Source organism: Mesoplodon bidens (assembly GCF_964165515.1).
Source record: "Mesoplodon bidens genome assembly, chromosome: 6".
Classification (NCBI taxonomy): domain Eukaryota; kingdom Metazoa; phylum Chordata; class Mammalia; order Artiodactyla; family Ziphiidae; genus Mesoplodon; species Mesoplodon bidens.
The window spans coordinates 114599279-114612969 of record NC_138162.1 but is presented as its reverse complement, the minus strand read 5'-3'; the positions used below and the strand labels follow the sequence as shown (position 1 = coordinate 114612969).

The 13691-nt window shown below is 40.3% G+C and overlaps 1 protein-coding gene across 1 annotated transcript in view; it reads left to right on the top strand.

Moving 5' to 3' along the window:
* Positions 1 to 13691, top strand: part of GALNTL6 (polypeptide N-acetylgalactosaminyltransferase like 6) — a gene marked incomplete at both ends in the record, with an annotated part of 1083563 nt that overhangs the window by 361582 nt on the left and 708290 nt on the right. Inside the window, one exon of the mRNA XM_081237627.1 lies at positions 5371 to 5479. Within this exon, the coding sequence (XP_081093753.1) occupies positions 5371 to 5479 (109 nt within the window). The remainder of the gene's footprint in view (positions 1 to 5370; positions 5480 to 13691) is intronic.

The following is a 13691-nucleotide window of genomic DNA, read 5'->3' as shown; positions in this document are numbered from 1 at the left end:
CTTGTACGTTCTTTCTGTAGATCAAAAGTATTGCGTGATCAAAAGACTTGAAAAGTGCGCCTGGGCTGGAGATGAGTAGAGCGTGGGGTGCCTGGTGAAAAGTTAGTCACAATACAGCTCTGCTAAAGTGACAAGGAAAGGGGTTTCCTGCTGAGGGCGGTTTCCTACCAAGAGCTGCTTACAGTGGGACGGGAGCCCGAGACCTGTCCCTGTTTCCTTCCCACATCTGTTAAATGGGCCCGACACACTGATGATACAGTGTTAACACGTGAAGACTAGCCTCTGCTTCAGGGCACTGCAGACTTTGCCAGAACACCTGTGAGGGAGGGGCTGGGCAGTGAAGCCACAGACAATTCAAGGCACTGCAGTGACGGTTTGGGAATTGCTTGTTCGGGTAAGACATGCATTGTCTCAGCAGCTGTGTTTGAGAAGGTGCAACCTATCTGACCCCTGGAAGAGGTGCCAGCCTTTGTAGGGCCTTGGGGAGGGCTTTTATTCCCCGCCTGGCATAGTGTATGCATCCGTTTTACTACCTGGTAAAGAAAAGGCCTGTGTGGAACTGTGGATCAGGGCAGCAAGCGGCCGTTGAGAAGCCAGAATACCAGGGAAGCAGATTAAAGCTCCGGGCTTCTCCCAAGCGGGGCTGCCATTTGAGTTGGATGGATCTGTGACTCCTGGAAGTATGGGTAGGACCCTGTGGCAGGAACAACAGGAGCAGAGAGTTCCCCTGGGATTTTGGTCCCAGTTCTGGAAGGGGGCAGAAGCCAAGTAGCCCTGCAGAGAGCAGAAGACCCTGGCAGTCTACCTCATGCTTCTCCAGGTGGAGCATCCCAGGAAGAAACAGCATGTTGTAGTAGCTTCCCTGCCCATCAATGGGTGGGTTGAGAAGACGTTCCATGGATCCCCGCAAACTCCCACGGTGACAAAGTGGCAGCCTGTCTGCAGCAGAGAAGCCTCTGTCTGCTTGTCCACTGTCTCTAGAAATGCGGGTGCTCTTAGGCCCCGTAGAGCCTGTAGATCCTCCCAACACCCCCTCCCCTATTTTTGTGGCAGTCCCTGCAGCCTGAGGAGAGGACGTGGGGAAATTTCCGCTTAAGCCTGGCATACCCATGGGTCTAGTCGGGGCAACCCAACCACAGGGGCTTCAGTTGCTCTTCAGCCCAACAAGGATACTGTCTAGGTGGAAACTAGGAGGGACTGCAGCAGCCGCTGGGCTAGACTCAGACCTGCTGAGCTGGTCATCACCCCTGAGCCCTGGCTGTTAACCCTTGGCCCCGACAGCTGGGCTGTTCTCTAGGGCTTGACCTGATGGTGTAGACAAGGGGAAGCCTAGGGGTGGATGATCATGAATAAGCCCTTGGGGGCTCATATGTGCAGAAAGACTTTTATGTTCACCAGCAAGAGCCTGAGGCAGTCGGCACTGTCTTCCCCATCCTGGTCCATGAGGTACTGACCCACTAGGCCATCAGGAGACAATGGTCCAGCTCAGTATGAGCCCTAAAAACTGATCCTTCAGGAGATACATCAGATGGAGTGCACAGAAAGAGGGGCCGCTCAGTGACTATACTTGTCCCCATGCACCCCTTCCTGGGCAGTCCCCAAGGATGCCGAGTTGCCCTTGAAATACAGTGACTGGTTCATGCAGTAGCAGCGTGTCTTGTGTGTTCTAAACAACCCCAGGGCGACTGCCAAAGGAGTCTGGGGCCGTCCAGCGGAGGAGTCCCCAACAGTTGAGGGGTTGGCAAGTTGATCGTATCGGTCCCCTCCGTCCAAGTGAGCATATTCTGAATACGTCTCAGCTTGTAAGGACGCTGTGTCTGGCTTAACCCAAACTTTCCCTTTTTCCACTCAAACCAGGCAATTTTTTTTCACCCATTAGGCAATTAGAGAGAAACTGAATGCCCTGTATGGATGCCATTGTCGGATAGCGATCAGGGGTCATGTTCAAAGGTCATATGATGTGCAAGACTGGGTAAAATAACATGGTATCGGATGGAGGTTCCATCTCTCCTGTAACTCACAAGCAGCAGGATTGGTAGAAAGGAAACAATGGAATATCAAAGCAGCAGATTAAGTTACTAACAAGTAAAACAGCATAGCCAGGGGGACTAAGTTACCACTTCGGCGTTGATACATTTGAGCAATCAATCAGTGGGGCCTGGTACCCCATATGCCAGACTGGGGACCCCTGCCGAAGCACCCAAGACTGTAAAGGTACAGAAATGGTGGAAACACTGGGGGTCAGCCTGCTGTGGGCTGAGAACACCAAGCCCCATCACACCTGGGACAGGTGCAGCTACTGGGATTTGCGATGGGATATCCCACAGGGATGGGTGGGTTACCTCGCACCCCTGGGTGAGGGGGAACCACTCAGCCTCCACTGGGACCCCATGGTCCTGCTGCCAGTTGGGACAGTGGGAACGCACCACACCTGGGGTGGAAGGTGCGCCCTTGAGTGAGGGGAGAAGTTGGGGCCCTGGCCTGGCATCTCTGGCCCCCAGTCTATCTTCTCAAGGCTAACAGTGTGCCTCCCCTGTCCAGTGTGTGTGGTATGCACAGCCAGGTCAAGTTCCTAAACAGCCGGAGGCCACGCTCTGTTTCCCACTGGAACCGCCCTTCGGCTGCCATCTTTGTCCCCCCGTCGGCCTACAGGACATCATAGCTCACACAGAAGCCCTGACTGCAGTCACATAGGAAGCCTTGAATGAAGCCAACAAGGCTGTCTTTACTGAACACTGAAGTGCGTCTAACGAGGAGGGCTGTCCTCCCAGACAGGATGGCCTCGGACATTGTCCCTGCCTCACAAGGAAGAATCATCCAGACAGTGCTGTGTGTTCACACCCGATGAGTCTGCTGATGTGTCATCTTCACTCAATCACAGGAGGACACGAGTGAAAGTCCTGCGTCCTCAGACCTCAGAAAGTCCTCAGACCCCAGCCTAGAGGACTTCATAAACCAGCGGTTCGAACCACAGGGCTCTTGGTGGAAACAAATTGTTATGGTTTTGAGAATCATCTCGATCTGTGTCTTCTCTTGCCTGTACCTGTACTGCTGCCAAGGTCTCTGCCTGCAGCGCAGTCAGATGGCTGCCTGGAGCCACCTCCAGGCTCACAAGACCCCTTGCAGACCCGCTCAGGGCACACTGCAAAAGTGAGGTCATGTGAGATTGTAAGAGCCTGTCTCAAGGGGTGGGGTGTTGGAGGAGGTCATCAGGAGGTCATGGCAGCTGGTCCACCTGCCAGGTGGACCTGAGTGATGGGAGGCTGCTCACCCTTCCCCTGTCCTTGGAAGGGACGTCCGCCATCCATTCCCAAGGTGGGAACCAGTTTCAAGGATGCAGACTTGAGAGTAAAGTGCTGTTGAGACCGTCTGGGCTGAATAGTGACTGGACCTGTTAAGGCCTCTTTATAAGCTTTTAAGATTCAGGCAGACGGGTGCAGAGATCAAGTTGTCTTGCAGGACAAGCCTCATGTGTAAGTTCCCTGCATATTAAACCCACCCCCTGCCCATCCGGAGGGTCTGCCTCTATTCCTCTCTCCTTGCTCTCCATGTTTGGGGGTGGAGTAGGGGGCCGGCTTGTGAACCAACAGGTAATCAGAGAGAGCTTTGCATATTCAGAGTTTACACAAGAACATCCCCAGGTTTCATGGCAAAGTTTATTTTGAAATTATTTTAATCTGAAGGTGATGTTTATTATAAATTGATATTATCTAAATCTGTAAGATTTCTATGATTGCTCAGCACTGATCATTGGAAATGCATGGCTGAGACAAAACATGGGTTTTGTATTTTAAAGTTATTTGGTTATTTAAAACTTCCCATTCACAGCTGAGTTTGGGAACATTTCTAATTATAAAAGCAATATTGATCAGAAAATAAGGCATGAGGTTTTTTAGTATTGCTATTATAACCCCCAAATTGTTTTATTCCATTTTCTTCTATTTTTATATTTTCTGTTAATTTTTCCATCTTTTCTTTCTTGTCATCCTCCTTTAAACATTTTTCCTTTTTATTCTTAATATTTTATATAAACTCACCATCATCCTTTGTTTATTCCTCTTGTTTTCCTAAACTCACCACTATTATGAATAATTTTTAAAAAAACTATACAGATAATAGTCACCTGATCTGGAAAATCTTTCTTCTGATTTAACTACATTTTTTTATATTAAGTCCATTTTTATTCTTTCAAAACAAGTGGATCCTTTATAAGCTATAAAGAGGGACCCAAGGTAGATATTTTTTTCATAAACACAGTAGTTGTACTGCTTTAAAATAAGAAGTAAGACATTTTATTTGCCTTGGAAAGGCTCTTAGCGTAAAATTTCCTCACTGAAATTATTCATCTTTTGTTTTAAATTGAAACTTTCAAAAGTGTTCTCTTTATTCTGTTGATGTTTTATTTATTTCCAAAAATGAACCAGATAAAAGGAAAATGGTATGTGAATATGAAAACAGTTATTTTACATTATCTTGACTGTTAAGATTGTGAAAATACATTTCATTCAAAACATTTTTTGTTTATGACCAAAATAAACACCATAAAGAGAGAAGTAGCTTCAGCCATGCACACAGAAATAATTTTCAAGGTGACATTAGAATATATTGAATTTTACTAAAGCATAAAATATGTTGTGACTACCGTTGTTGACTTTGTGATAATTTCAACTATAAGCGTAACCACACACCATAATTTGACAGAAATCTAGGTGGTAGGCAGTATTTAATAGTTGTTAGGACCACAATGTTGGTCTTAATAGAACTGGTCCAAGTCCTGACTTGGCCCCTGTGGTTTCATTCAAGTTATTTTACTTCTCTGGGCCTTCGATTAATGAGCAGAAAAATGAAGGTTTATAACCGAAGACTGTGATAAAGACCGAAGGATCTTCTACACACAGAGTATCCAACTTAGTGCCTGGTACACAGTGAGCATTCAATAAATGCTTGCTAATATTATCACTAGGCCATTCAAATATACTTGATCAAAACAAGTAAAATTGTACAAATCACAAACAAAAGTATTTCCATGATACAAAGTCAATACTACTACTATTTACACTTGTGGCAAGTGAAAACAGCTAGGCATTTATGCTCAGACGAGGTGGTACACTAAATTATTAACGTCTCTGGATGAAATAAAATTGGAAATGGTAGGTGCTGTGTGCAACACATGCTCTTATTTTTAAAACGGAGAAAGGTTTTAAAATGTGTATTCATCTGGTCACTAGCAACAGCTTCCTCTTCAGTAGACTGAGGAGGATCACTTATCCGAGTGTTCTTTGATTGCCTGTGATGTGCCTGGCTGTGTTTACCTGCCATGCGAAAGGAAATACCTCCTTTTTATGCTCTGAATACTTTCCTTTTCCACAGACATTTCCACTGGGCCTGGGAGATGGGCAATTCTATGCATGGACAGATGGTTTGAGAAGAAAGGACTGGCATGACCATGGGAGCATTCAGAAAGAGGCTCTGCGCTCAGGTATGGAGCTCAGTGTACCCCAAGGTGCTGCTTTGCTTTGTCACTTATAGGATCTCTCATTAGTGTTTCTTCTGCACCCAGTCAGGTAGGTTTCATGGGGACATTGGAGGTCAACGCTGGGCAGAACTGAAACAATTTCAAATTTCAGAAAGAGAAAAAAATAGTGCGTAGCGTTTACAATATGAGCTGAACAGAGGTCATTCGAGTTTTAGAAATCTGCCGTGCTTTATACTTCCAGAGTGTCTTTCAATCATTTCTGGGGGTATCTTGGATTTATTCATGAGACTTGACTTGGAACACATGTTATCTTGAGCTAGATTCGCTCATTAGGGCTGTGGTGTATCCAACTGGCTGGGCCAAGGATGGAAGGAGGACCTCAGTTCTAGACACTGGCAGGTGGATCAGAAGAGCCAGGGACCTGAAGTTGGCCATACCTGGGCAAACTAACAGGCAGTTCAGTGGGATCCAGAAGGTCTGTCTATGCATAGCAGATTCTAGTCTTAGGCTAGGGATAGAGGAAACATTTTACTTCTTGGAAAAGTAACAGGAAAAATTATGTCCTAGAAGGACTTAGGTTGTTGGAAACAGGGATTCACAAGGGTATAGACGTAACAACCTTCACTGATGATAGGAAGTCCATATTCTATTATTCAACCAAAGGAGCTCTGTTGGGTTTTTTGTTTGTTTTATTTTTGTTTTTGTTTTTTTTGTCATGGTGAGGATATCACAGAAATTGAGAAGATATGGTTTGGTAAAGACATCTTAGCAACACGGAAATGGTGCATCCCAGGTCAAATCAGCAGCAGAATCACGAGTAGCCACAGGCTGAGGTTCTCCTGGCCAGCCTTTCTCCTGACTTCTCTCCCCAGGAAGACAGGAGTGAGATATTCAGAGAGTTATGACAGTGTTCAGGGCTTTGGATGTTCTCAGCTCTGGATCAGGTGTGCTTGACTTAATTAGAGTCTTCCATTTTCTTCTTTCATTCCTTTCCTCCAAATAAGACTGTCCCCTACCCTCCTGCTTGTCATAAGAATGTTCCCTGTCCCTCAGAGCATCAGCCTCTTCCATATGACATCATCCCTCCAACCTTGGCATGACTCCGTGAACAGTGACAAAGGCAAGCTCCTTACCAGAATCCTTACTTTTCCAGTCCTCTGATCTTTTTCCTCTATTTGCTTGATCAGCCCTGTATTCATCCAACCATCTGTTTCTTTTTTTAACCACAAGATGCTGAAAGTTTGGGGAGATGTTCTCATAATTTAACCACGAGTTAGTAATAATAATAATTGAATAGATGTTTTGTACTAGGGGCTTTGCATATGTATTTTATTTAAATTTCACAATGACTTTGATAGATAGGTATTATAGTCCCCAATTTGTAAAAAGAAAAAAGGAAAGAAAAAGAAATGAGTTCTTAAGAATTCATGAAATATTATCCAAGGTCAAACAGCCAATAATTTGTAGAGAGAAATTAAAAGGTCGTCTTATGCTCTGTTACACCCCACCATCAGACATCAAATGATAATATTTGGGCAAAATGAAGTAATGGCCAGAGAACATATGGGAGAGAGACACACCTGGGTTCATATCCTAGCTTTTCTGTGTAAGTGGCAAGTCAGTTTGTCTGTCTGATGTTCTACTTTGCAGAATTGCTATAAGGATTAAAGATACTATAAAGTAATTGGCCAATTATTTGCACATATTATAAACTCCACCAATGATAACTGTAATTATTTTTCCATCTAAGTTACTTTCACTTGATTTGATGTGCCTGTCCTTTGCTTGCGCCAATGAGTTTTGGACACAAAATCCAATACTTCACATTTTTTCTGCTACATACTACCCTTTCTGCCTCCTGGAAAAATGTACCTTTAATTTTCTCATCAGAGCTCAGGGCAAGGGAAATTGACCTACAAAGAAATTTGTGATAAAACAGGTTTCCTAAAGTACAAATTTTGTGTGCAATTAAAATACTTTTAAATGCTAGTATGTATATGATTCACTGGAAGATACATGAAAAGTGCAACAGACTATAATTTATCATTTTTTTAAAATATTTAAAATATATTTAAAATATAAATAGAATATAACCTAAATAAAATATGCACACATAAACACACATGCAGTTATAAAGTCAAAATAAGATAAACATCTCTGTTCCCAATAAGCAGGCCAAGAAAGGGTCATTGGTACTATTCTGTCTCCTCCAAGTCTTGAAATTTGTATTCACTCTTACTTTTGTCTGTAATTTCTTATGTCTAAACAAATATTGTTGCATTTTGCCTATGTTTGGACTTTATCTAAACATTGAATCAAATAGTATGGCTTTCTTCTTTCATTCAAAATTATTTTTGAGATCCATTCTTGTGTGTGCACTTCTCGTTGATTTGTTGTAACTGTTGTTTAATTTTTTTTATATATAAACTTTTCAAATCTTTAAACTCCTAGGTTTTTTAAACATGTATTATGACAATGGTCTCATTGTACCATTCTATCCCCTCCCTTCACCTGAACTAAATATAAAATCATTTTTACCAGTAAAGCAGATAACCTTTAATGAAATGGGTGAACTCCAAAATGGAAATTATAAGACTTCAAAAGATTATTTTTTCCCCACCACCATCCTCCCCCCACCCCCCCACTTTCCCCCCTTAGTGTCCATACATTTGTTCTCTACATCTGTGTCTCTATTTCTGCCTTGCATACCAGTTCATCTGTACCATTTTTCTAGATTCCACATAATATGCGTTAGCATACAATATTTGGTTTTCTCTTTCTGACTTACTTCCCTCTGTATGACAGTCACTAGGTCCATGAACGTCTCTACAAATAACCCAATTTTGTTGCTTTTTATGGCTGAGTAATATTCCATTGTATATATGTACCACATCTTCTTTATCCATTCGTCTGTCGATGGGCATTTAGGTTGCTTCTGTGACCTGGCTATTGTAAATAGTGCTGCAATGAACATAGGGGTGCATGTGTCTTTTTGAATTATGGTTTTCTCTGGGTGTATGCCCTGTTGTTTAATTTTTGTAAACATTCTGAGAGTTCCCAGGTTTGGGTTATGTATGACGCTGCTCTAAGTATTCTTGCACATGGTTCTGGGATAGAGACAATATTTTCTTAGGGTACATATTTAATAGTAGAATTTGCATGTCTGAGGAATGCACGTTTCAGTTATATTATGTAGTACATAACAAACTGTTTTTCAAAGTTGATATGCTGATTTCACTCCAATCAGTAATGGATGGAATTCCCATTGCTCTGCATCCTGTCAACACTTAATATTACTGTCTGACTTTTCATTTTTCTCAATTTTTTGGTATGAAATAATCACTCATTGTCACATAAATTTGCACATTACTAATTTTAATGTAGTTGATCTCTTATTTATGCTTATGGGCCATTTGTACCTTCTCTTAGGTAAAAGTACTATTCATTCCTATTTCCAGTTTTTTGATTTCTTTATTTTTCTTATTGATCCACAGAGTGTTCTTAATTTTTTGAATAATATCCTTCATCAGTTGTACATGGTGAAAATATCCCACATTTTGTATATTTTTTTAAAAAACTCTATATATTGCCTAATGAGTAGAAGTTCTTAATTTTGTTTTAGTCAAATTTACAAATAATTTTTAAAGGATAGGCTTAATTGCTGTTCTACATTGTCTTTTTAAGCTTGAGAATTTGACCTTTTACATTTAGGTCTTAAATGCAGCTCATCTTCATTTTTATATCATGTGAGGTAGGGGCCCAATATTTATTTAGGTTTTACCTACTTAGATATCCAATCAACAGCACCATTTATTAGAAAATGTATCTTTTCCCACATCGATCAGCAGTGTTGACTCTATTATAAAAAGTTTCCATATTTGTGTGTTCTCATTCTGGTTTCTCAGTTCTGTTCCGTGAGTGAAAAACTTAGAGCTAATGAAATAATATCTTATGTACTATATATTTATAAAAATTGTTGCTATCTGGTAAAGTTCATTCTGCTTACTTTGCTTTTCTTCTTGGGAATGTTTTGCCAATCTTTTTTTTTTTTTTTTTTTGCGGTACGTGGGCCTCTCACTGTTGTGGACTCTCCTGTTGCGGAGCACAGGCTCCGGACACACAGGCTTAGCGGCCATGGCTCACGGGCCCAGCCGCTCCGTGGCATGTGGGATCTTCCCAGACCGGGGCACGAACCCGTGTCCCCTTCATCGGCAGGCACACTCTCAACCACTGCGCCACCAGGGAAGCCCTGCCAATCTTAACATTAGGATTTTCTTTAAACTTTTAGATTCAACTTGTCAGACTTTATGCACAATATGCAGATACACACAGAATATTGGAATTTTAGAATTGTATTAAGTCTATTGATAAATTAGGGAATAATTTACATTTTTTCAAATATTAAATTATTCATTCCGTGGTATATCATTATATTTCTTGGTGCTTATTTGTTATCTTTAGGGGTGTGTTTGTAATTTGATTCTCAGACATTTTCAGTGTTATTCCTAGAAAACTAACATTATATGGGTATTGAGAATGTTGTTGATCTTATTGAAGTTCTGAACTATTTGTAGCTGGTATAGAGAAAGGTTAATAATTTTTAAATATAGACCCAAATTTAGAAAACATTCTAAACTCTTTTATGAATTATAATCATTTACCCATAAGTTATTTTGGATCGTTAGTGTAGATAATCATAATATCTATAAGTAGTGACAGTTTAAATTTTTTTCCATCCTAGACCTTATAATTTTAGTTACTTTTACTCTGTTTCTGCACTTGCTAGGAACTTGAGTATCATGTTGTCCAGTGGGTATTGGTGGCTGCTTTTGATTTGTTATGGTTCTGACAATAGCAAATTAGATACTTGTGTTAGCATTTAATCTAGTTAATGAAAATGTACTGTACACTGTTTACTAGGCCTAGTTAATGAAAATGTACTGTACACTGTTTACTAGGCCTTCTGGATATGACTTTCTGAGAGTTTTACTTTTTTTTACACCTAAATGAATGTTGATTTTAATCAAAATTGTTTTGTTTGCATGTATTGAAATAAGATACATTTTCTCCTTTATGTTTTTTTTTTTTTTTTTTTTGTGGTACATGGGCCTCTCGCTGTTGTGGCCTCTCCCGCTGTGGGGCGCAGGCTCCGGATGCGCACGCTCAGCAGCCATGGCTCAAGGGCCCAGCCGCTCTACGGCATGTGGGATCTTCCTGGATCGGGGCACGAACCCATGTCCCCTGCATCGGCAGGCGGACTCTCAACCACTGCGCCACCAGGGAAGCCCCTCCTTTATGTTTTTGAGTATGTTGTACCTATTGGTTTCTAATAGAAATCAAACTTTGAAATTATGGGCTAAATCTGACTTTTTATTTATTACTGGATTTAGTTTGCTACTATTTTAGCAATTTCACATCTTTACTCATGAGTGAATATTGGCCATGAATTTTTCTTTCTCATAGAATCCTTGTCAAGTTTTGGTAACAGTGTATAATGATGGTTTCATAAAATGACTCGACTAATACCTCTCATCTTTCTACACTTTGTAATTGCTTGTGGCATATTAGAATTATTTATTTACTAATAGTTAATGATCATCTTGTGGGTGAAGATTTTCTGGACTGGACTTCTCTTGGAGCAAAGATTTTTCACTCCTGGTTTAAAATGTTCCTATTTATTAACACATTTATTCATAACATCCTCTTAAAGATTTTATAATGTCTGTCATGCTTAAATTTATGTTGCTTTTTCTTTCAAATTTCATTTATTTGGTTTTTTGTCATTTTTCCTTAACTTATTACACTAGGAAATTGTCAGTTTTATTAATTATGTCAAAAACCAATTTTCGACGTAGTTCATCTTATCTATTGTGTTTTTCTCATTGATTTACAGTCATATTTATTACTTCTTTTCTTTGACTTTTACTATATTTTTCTAAACTAAAAAATTAGATTCATACCTCCTTAATTTCAGCCTTCTTCTGTTGTAGAATAAGCATCTAGGACTCTAAATTTCTTTCCAAGCACTGCTTTAAGTACATCACACTGGTCTGTGGTTTGATGTTTTATATTTGTTTGTTATGTTTTAATTATATTGTTTTAGCTATGTTTTCAAATGTCTGTCCTACTTAATAAACCCTGAAAATATCTTAAAAATATGAAAATCCAGAAACTACTTCCTGATGAGATCTCAATAATCTTTATAAAACTGCATTAGCATAATATACCAGATGCATTTTATCAAATGTCTTTATTAGTGTTTTTGTTGATGTTGTTAGTTTATGTTTTGTTTTGACAATTACATCTTTGTGGCATATTTGATAATTTTTGAAATGTCAGGTATTTTAAATAATCGTTTTTATATAAGCAGGTGGAATATAGGGGGAAAGGAGGTAGTTGAGTTATGAGGAAATGGTGAGGATGCTTCCACCTTTGAGAAAATTGGAGAGTTGGTTTTTTCTTTTTTAAATTAATTTTTATTGGAGTTTAGTTGCTTTACAATGTTGGGTTAGTTTCTTGCTTTATAGCAAGGTGAATCTGTCATACATATACATATATCCCCTCTTTTTTAGATTTCCTTCCCATTTAGGTCACCACAGAGCATTGAGTAGAGTTCCCTGTGCTATACAGTAGGTTCTCATTAGTTATCTATTTTATACATAGTAGTGTATATGTCAGTCCCAATCTCCCAATTCATCTACTCCCCTTCCCCCTTGGTAACCATAAGTTTGTTCTCTACATCTGTGACTGTACTTCTGCTTCGAAAATAAATTCATCTTATTTGAACTTTGCAAATAAGTTCACCTGTACCATTTTTCTAGATTCCACATATAAGTGATATTGTACGATATTTGTTTTTCTCTTTCTGACTTCACTCTGTATGACAATCTCTGGGTTCATCCACGTCTCTGCAAATGGCACTATTTTGTTCCTTTTTATGGCTGAGTGATATTCCATTGTATATATGTACCACATTTTCTTTATCCATTCCTCTGTTTATGGATATTTAGGTTGCTTCCATGTCCTGGCTATTGTAAATAGTGCTGCAGTGAACATTGGGGTGCATGCATCCTTTTGAATTATGGTTTTCTCTGGATATATGCCTAGGAGTGGGATTGCTGGGTCTTATGGTAGTTCTGTTTTTAGTTTTTTAAGGAAACTCCATACTGTTCTCCATAGTGGCTGTACCAATTTACATTCCCCCCAACAGTGTAGGAGGGTTCCCTTTTCTCCACACCCTCTTCAGCACTTACTGTTTGAAAATTTTTTGATGATGACTCTTCTCACAGGTGTGAGGTGATACCTCATTGTACTTTTGATTTGCATTTCTCTAATAATTAGTGATGTTGAGCACCTTTTCATGTATTTGTTGACCACCTGTATGTCATTTTGGAGAAATGTCTATTTAGGTCTTCTGCCCATTTTTTGATTGGGTGGTTTGGTTTTTTTGATATTGAGCTGCATGAGCTGTTTATATATTTTGAAGATTAATCCCTTATCATTTGCTTCATTTGCACATGTTTCCTCCCATTCTGAGGGTTGTCTTTTGTTTGTGGTTTCCTTTGCTGTGCTAAAGCTTTTAAGTTTCATTAGGTCCCATTTGTTTATTTTATTTTATTTTTTATTTTTTTTTGCGGTAGGCGGGCCTCTCACTGTTGTGGCCTCTCCCCTTGCAGAGCACAGGCTCCGGACGCGCAGGCTCAGCAGCCATGGCTCACGGGCCTAGCCGCTCTGCGGCATGTGGGATCTTCCCAGACCGGGGCACGAACCCGTGTCCCCTGCATCGGCAGGCGGACTCTCAACCACTGCGCCACCAGGGAAGCCCCCATTTGTTTATTTTTGTTCTTATTTTCATTACTCTAGGTGGTGGGTCAAAAATATCTTGCTGTGATTTATGGCAAAGAGTGTTCTGCTTGTATTTTCCTTGAAGAGTTTTATAGTATCCAGTGTTATATTTAGGTCTTTAATCCATTTTGAGTTTATTTTTGTGTATGGTGTTAAGGAGTGTTCTAATTTCATTCTTTAACATGTAGCTGTCCAGTTTTCCCAGCACCACTTATTGAAGAGCCTGTCTTTTCTGCATTGTATATTCTCGCCTCCTTTGTCATAGATTAGGTGGCCATAGGTGCGTGGGTTTATCTCTGGGCTTTCTATCCTGTTCCATTGATCTATATTTCTGTTTTTGTGCCAGTACCACACTGTCTTGATTACTGTA